This window comes from Canis lupus, unplaced genomic scaffold, assembly GCF_011100685.1.
Source record: "Canis lupus familiaris isolate Mischka breed German Shepherd unplaced genomic scaffold, alternate assembly UU_Cfam_GSD_1.0 chrUn_S346H506, whole genome shotgun sequence".
Lineage (NCBI taxonomy): Eukaryota > Metazoa > Chordata > Mammalia > Carnivora > Canidae > Canis > Canis lupus.
Genome location: NW_023331273.1, coordinates 20,814 through 28,320, shown reverse-complemented (window position 1 = coordinate 28,320; position 7,507 = coordinate 20,814). Strand labels below are relative to the sequence as shown.

The following is a 7,507-nucleotide window of genomic DNA, read 5'->3' as shown; positions in this document are numbered from 1 at the left end:
ACTTTGAAAAACATCTGCATGTCATATTGACACATGGATTGTGAACAGCAATAAGCATGATAGAAATTAGACTTGTTGAAATGCAGTTTTCTTTTTCTAAATGGTCCACAGTTCTTTTCTGAAAAGGCAACGGCTCCGCAAAGAACCTTTGGCTTCTAAAATTTTCTTCCCGCTGTATATGGAAATTTCTAGGTACCACCCACGAGAATTTATTTGCACTATATTTTGTGGTAGCTTTTCTTGGGATTTATGAAGCAAGCACTTTGTGTCCCCGCTCCAAATACCTTTGGCTTATTCTGTCTTTTAGTGGGCGCCAGAAAAAGTTGTATTTCCATAGTTTACCCAGCTTATGTCTCACTGCTAGGTGCAGAGTAACATTCTTTACAGGTTTCTACATTCAAATAAAAGGTCATTTAGAATTTATTTTAAAAGTTCACACGGAACACATAGCAAACTTGATGAAATCGTGAGTTTTAATGCAACTCCTAACACATTTCAAAGGATTGAATTCTGTCCCCCCCGCCCCGCGTGGGTTTTCTCTCCACAGATATAGGAAGCTAGGAATCAATGAAATAAAACGTACTTGGATAATCACGAACTGCTTTGAAATTCAGCATGTACCTATAGGAAAAGGAAAAAAAGGGGTGGTGGTGGAGAGCCCGTGCAAGAAGGAAAAAACACAGTGGGTAGTAAAGCGCATTACCATTATCCTAAGTCCTCCGACCCATCAGATCACTTGAGGTAGAGGAAGGAATCATCTTAGTTCCCTTAATTTCCAAACAGCCTCTGCCTATCTGGATGCAAAAAACGATAGGGACTTGTCCCACCGTGACATCTGGATGTTTATACTCCAACCACACTGGTTCAAAGCAAGAGCTTGACCAGAAACCCCCAGGCAGACAATCATGCCACCTTCCCCCTTCAATCTCCAGGCTGGGTGTCCGAGGAAGGCTGTTATTGGTTCAGCCCTGGTCACCCCACCACCCTTTGGGCCAATGGCCACGGATCATGTGCTGCCAGTTGCTGATTGGCTGCTGCTAGCAGCGGCTGGGAGCACAGCTGCTCTCATTGGACGATCCCATCAGCCATGCGTAGTCGTGGTTCAGGAAGATTTGGGGTCAAAAGTGCAAGAGTATAGGCTACCAAGGAACGGAATCAGATAAATGTGAGTGCAGTAAAATCGGCCTTTCCCAAGGTGGGGAGCTCGAGTAGGCCACGATTCGAGGTCGTTTGATTGAGTTTTCGGCACAGTGTTTGGGTCCTCTTGTATGTGTGTAGTTGAATTTGGACGAGAGGCTCTGTTGGGGGAGTGTGAATGCGCTATGTGTCAGTTCGGGATCTGCTACAGCACTTCACTCATTGCTGTATCACAAACTCAAACAAATCTCTTGATGATACCACTCGACACAAGAGGGAGAAGGAGAATACTTAAGGCAAGTCAAATCACTGTGGACACACAGCTGTGACCAAAAAGATACCAGAAGAGGCTGGCCTGAAGGAACGGGCCATTTAGGAAAGTGACAAAATGCAACCCGGCCAAGGAAATCCTAACGGTCCACACCACACACGTATATTAAAGTGGACTTGACAACATTTTGTCATGTTCTGCCCACGGTGAACGTGCTTTAAGGATGGGCAGCATGGCATAGGGCCAAACGCTGGAGTAGGTGGCGTTGTGGGGAGCTACAGGTCTTTCCCCGACAAGTGAGGTAGCTCTGAAAAGAGCCTTTGTTTTGTGGGGTGGTCAGAGGGTCAGCTGTTCATTGGCGTCTGTTCATTGGCGTCTGGCGTACCAGATGAAGGCCTCGGAGGCCTCAGACACGACATGCTTGCCAATCCCCCCTGGCAGCAGCAGATGCATGGCGGTCTGGATCTCCCTGGAGGTGATGGTGGAGTGGGCCAGGCGAGAGGCCTCGTCGATGATGCGCTCGAAGATGTCATTAATGAACGAATCTGTGACTCTCAGGGCCTTCTGCGAGAGGCTCAGGCCCTCATGAACCTTCTTCAGAACCCTGGGAAATAGGTGGCGAAACTGCCTGAGCAGCGGACCCGGCGGCGGAGTTGGTGGTGGTGGCGGTGGTGACTGCAGCGGTGGCGGTGGTGACGGCGGCAGCGGCGGTAACGGCATTGGCGCCTCGGCTGCTCCTGCTGAGGGCTCTCCTGATAGGCTGCCGCCTGGCTCCTCCGTAACCAGGCTTTCCTCCCAAGAGGTCTCACAGCCAGGCTCAGCCATGTGGGGCTCACCTCCCCGATAGCTCAGAAGGAAGCGCACTGGCAGCAGCTGAAGGGCCAGGGCTCTTTTATAGCCACTGTATGGCCCGATGTCACCGGAAGCTCCTCTCTGATTGGACAAAAGGCAAAGCCAGGAAGTGAGCGGGTCATTCAGCCAGGTCTTGTCAGATCTCGTGGCACACCTTCGAGCTTGGCATCTCCTCAGTCAGAGCGGGAATCAGGCAGCCTCTAAGTTTCCCATGAGGGCTGCCAGAAGGACCTCTAAACATTCCACAGGAAGCCGTTGAGTACCTCTAGATTTCCAACATGAAAATTTTCTGGAGAGGGAGAGAGTAGGAGAGAAGGGGGAGGAGCAGAGAGCGAGGGAGAGATTTCAAGTAGGCTCTACACCCAGCGTGTAGCCCGAAGTCTGGCTGTATTTCACAAAACCTGAGATCATGACCTGAGCCAAAATCAAGAGCCAGATGCTTAACAGACTGAGCCACCTAGGCACCCTTTTGCAATACTTTTTATTCCATAGTAGTCCTCATCTCCACCTTACCGTTGCTGTGATTATAAAAGAGGGGCACACAATGGGATGCCTGGGTAGTTCAGCCATCTGCCTTCTGCTCAGGGCGTGATCCTGTGTCCGGGGATAGAGTCCCACAGGGGGCTCCCTGTGAGGAGACTGTTTCTCCCTTTGTCTGTGTCTCTGCCTCTCTCTGTGTGTCTCTCACGAATAAATAAATAAAATCCTTAAAGATAAATAAAGGTCGGGCACATTGATTCCAGAGCATCAGAGTATTTGTAGCACATCCTAAGTCAATCACATTTACCGCTTATAAGAAATGATGCACTAATGTGGAATCAAAATTATTCCAATAAAACTACCACTCTTCCACGTTCCGTTATGTTGGAATGCAACATGTTGGAAATCTGGAGTTACTCTATGCCTTCACGATTCTAGGTTGTTTGATTGAGTTTTTGGCACATTGTTTGGGTCCCCTTTTATGTTATTTGAATTCAGATAATGGGATATACTAAAGGGGTGTGAATGGGGTAAGTGTGATTGTTATATCTGGTATTGCACTTAAATTGTTGCTATACCACACATTTTGAAAAAACAAAAATCTCCGGATGACACTATTGGACACAGGTAGGAGAATAAGAATAGGTGAGGTAAATAAAATTATTTTGGAAATAGTTTTGACCATTAAGATCCCTGAAGAGGCTAACCTAGGGAAATACCTAATAGAAATGACCATTTAGCAAAGTGATGAAATGCAGTATGGTTAAGAAAAATCATAGCCAATAGCACTAAAGACATAGAAAGTCGAGCTGATACTGTTTTTTTTTAAACATTTCTTTCACACTAAGAATTTATAAAGATCGACAAAATGACAAAGATCCAAACACTAGAGTAGACTGCACTCTGGAGAGCTTCAGGTCTTTTCCTGCCAAGTGAGGTAGCTCTGAAAAGAAAAGGCTCTTGCCTTTGCTTTGCGGTGTGGTCAGGCGGTCCTGAGGCAGCTCATTGGTGTCTGGTGCACCGGATGACGGCCTTGGTGGCCTCAGACACAGTGTGCTTGGCAGTCTCCCCAGGCGGCCACTGACATATGGCTCTCTGGATCTCCCTGGAGGTGATGGTGGAATGCTTCCTGTATTGCTATGAGGTGCTCTCCTTGGACACAACCCATCATCCAAGTGATTCGTAATACTGTATTTAGTTCCGTCTTGTTAACTTTTTGCTTTAAGTCGCCATAATCATTATAAATATTTTATGCCATCGATATTTCATTTACTTCTATTTGCCAATTCATTCTATTATCATTCCTCTGGCATCTCAGATCATTTTCCATCTTCTAAGTTACATTCTTTAAAATCTCCTTTCATATGGTGTTCAGTGGGTATAAGTACTGAGTTATCATTTTTCTTAAATGTCTTTACTTCTGAGTTAAAGTCTTAAGGTAACCATAATTGAGATGGAGTTAGGTATGCAGGGCACTAAAGAGGCCTTTAAATCCTGAAATCCTGAAAGCTGTCAATTAGGTACCTACCCTCCTCTTAGGGGAGGTAAGATAGTACCTCCAGCTTCACTCCAGCAGAGGAGTGATATTCCTGCAGAGGCAATGGTGAACAATGTTAACCCATGGGAGATGTAGTTAGATAGGGACCATATTGCTTTAGGTGTCTTTGGTGCTTACCCAGGTGTATTGTCACACATCACTGGGAATTATGTTTAAGAAAAATCATGTGCATAATTACTTGCTGAGTATAATAACTGGACTGGCCTCATGAATATTATTCCCCTTTTATGACAGGAAGTTTCTCAGACTTTGGAGAAAAATAGGGATGTGGGAGTCTCCACTTCCCCATTCCTTGACAGCATCAATGATTAGATGGTGGTCCATGAACAAAAACAGTCTGGGAGACCTCTACATTCCACTTAGGAGGCTCTAGCAATAGTGTCAAGCAAACAAACAAGCAAAGCATAATTGCACAAGAAGTGAAGGAAGACAACATCCTTCTCCCTGCATCATTCCATCCCTCAAGCCAGCATTGTTCTGGACCAGGAAAAAAAATTTCCCAACTAGTAAGAATTCCTCTTACTAGGGAAGGAAAAAGTAGAGTGAGTGAACAACTTGTCTAGACTGTCCTGGCACTGCATGAAGGTCTAGCTTCAGTTTCACCCCACTCATAACAGCAAAGACTTGACTAGGAAGAAGGAATAAAAGCAGAGGCTATTATCAACACATATGCAGCAGGAGTGATTTCAGTTTACAGAGAATTTTGTGGCATACAACTCAGCAGCTTCCACCAACGATGAAGTCACTGCCTGGGTGCATAGATCCTGACAATGGTCCTAGAAGTATTTAAGTTTCCTAGAGCCAGCCATTCCTCAGTACCCACCCCCAGGCCCCAGACCACCCTCCTGCCAACACCCCTACCAAAACCACACCCTTCCAGAGCCAGGACCCACATGAGTAACCATTCAAATACTCTGTGGCTGCACAGGTGTAGAACACCAGCCACCCTGGTCCCTTCCTACCTCCACCAAGACCCAGGAGTTAAGCTTACAGCCAATCCGGTTTTCTCGTAGGTGTGCAAGAGCAAGACACCAGCTTAAGTACCCTGGGCTGACGCACCAGCTTGCCTGCACTTGGGGGCACAGATAGCCCCTCTAGCCATGGCCTGATCCTATCATTTGCATCTGCTACAGCGGGTACACACACAGAGGAGAGTGTGCAGTGATGGGTGAATTCTCTGACAGCCAGGCCCCCAGCAACAGCTGCTTATGGAAAGCATGCTCAGCCTTCTGTCACTGGCCTGCAACACCATGCCCACCTATAGATAGCATCTCCAGCTTCACTCCAGCAGGACTCTCACCACTGGCCCTCACTATACTGCATAGGCACAGGGGAAAGATCGTGTGGCCACAGGACAGCATACTGACACCTAGGGCCCCCTGATGTCCTTGTGAGTCTGTATCAGGCCCAGTCATTTGTCCCTGGCCAGCAACACCACACTCACCTATAGATAGTCCCCGCAGCTGTGAACCTGTGAAGCCCTAGCCTGATTCCCATCACTGGCTTTCAAGTCCATATGCATGCCTAGGGGAAGAAAGTGCAGCTGTACAAGAGCACACCATCATCCAGGGCCCCCTGTAGCTGTCTGTGGGCTCAGATCAGGCTCTACCTCCTGTCACTGGCTGACACCACCATGCCCACAGGTGGCTGGTTCCTCTGGTTGTGGACCTGCATGACCCCCAGCCTTACCCCCATCACTGTACTCCACTGCAGTCTGCATACCTATGGGTAGAGTGTGAAGCCATAGGAGAGCACACTGGCACCCAGGTCCCCCACAGATTCCAGTGAGTGCATAGATGGCCTTGGCCTCTGTTACCCACCCTGACCCCCATCACCACAAGTGTGTCTGCAGGTGACCACTGCTGCCACATAGACACCTGCACTAGGCCCTCACAGCAGAGTATGTGTACACCACTGGCTCTGGCCACCATTACTGCCTGCCCTGGTCCCTAGCTATGGGTCCTGGAGTCACCACTCAGGAGCCCAACAGCCCTTGCAGCCACTGCATTCTCTCCACCATGCTCACCAACATACACACGGTTGTTGATACTGTGGACCTCAGTGGCCTGAACTGAAGAGACATTACAGCCTCCTTGGACCCACTGCTGCCGTGTGCCCCTGCCCTTAGTGCCCTGCACCAGTAGATGCAGGGTCATAGCACAGCCCAGTGTGCTGCACATCCACACTGCAGAATCACTCCATAAAGTCTGGAAGAGGTGACTGCTCCTTGAAATGCATAGATACCTACACAAGGCAACAGTGATCCGAGAATCAGGGAAACGTGTTCACCAAAGGAACACAGCAAACCTCCAGTTGTGGGCCCCAAAGAAATGGAGATCCAGGAATTTTCTGACAAAGAATTCACAAAAAAAAATTGTTCTACAAATGCTCAGAGGGTTATAAGAGAACACAGATAAGCAAATTAATGATATCAGGAAAACAATACAAGAACAAAATGAGAAGCTCAACAAAGTGTCAGAAAACATAAAAAAGGACCAACCTGAAATTTCAGAGCTGAAGAATACAAGCAACTGAATAATTCAATAGAGAACTTCAACACCAGACTTGAACAAGCAGAAGGGAGAATCAGTGAGCTAAAAGACATTATCTATTGAAATTATACAATTAGAAGAGCAAAAGGAAAAAAAGAACGGTGAAAAGGAATCAAGAAAGCCTATGTGAGTTTAGGGACACCATCAAAAAGCAATAATGTATGAATTACTGCCACCCCAGAAGGAGAAGAGAAGGACAAAGGATTACAAACTTATTTAAAGAAATAATGGCTGAAAACTCCCCAAAGATGTGGACATCTAAGTTCATGAAGCTAATAGGTCACCTCAAAATTACAATCCAAAACATGCTTCACCAAAACACATACCAATAAAATTGTCTAAAACCAAAATCGAAGGGCAGGCTGGGTGGCTCAGTGGTTTAGCACCGCCTTCGGCCCAGGGCGTGATCCTGGAGACCGAATATCGAGTCCCACGTCAGGCTTCCTGCATGGAGCCTGTTTCTCCCTCTGCCTGTGTCTCTGTCTCTCTCTGTGTCTCTCATGAATAAATAAATAAAATCTTTAAAAAAACAAAACAAAACAAAACAAAAATCGAAGAGAGAGTTTTAAAAGCAGCAACAGAAAACAATTTTTCTCTCATACAAGGGAAGCTCCATAAGGCTATCAGTGGGTTTTTTGGGAGGGACCTTAAAGGCCG

The 7,507-nt window shown here is 46.9% G+C and overlaps 1 protein-coding gene across 1 annotated transcript; it reads right to left on the bottom strand.

Moving 5' to 3' along the window:
• Window positions 1–545: 545 nt before the first annotated feature.
• Window positions 546–2,245, bottom strand: LOC119879148 (histone H2B-like). The gene has a single exon (XM_038589582.1). It carries the CDS (start codon window positions 2,231–2,233, stop codon window positions 1,775–1,777), a length of 459 nt encoding a protein of 152 aa, XP_038445510.1. The 5' UTR covers window positions 2,234–2,245; the 3' UTR covers window positions 546–1,774.
• Between the last annotated feature and the right edge of the window lie 5,262 nt (window positions 2,246–7,507).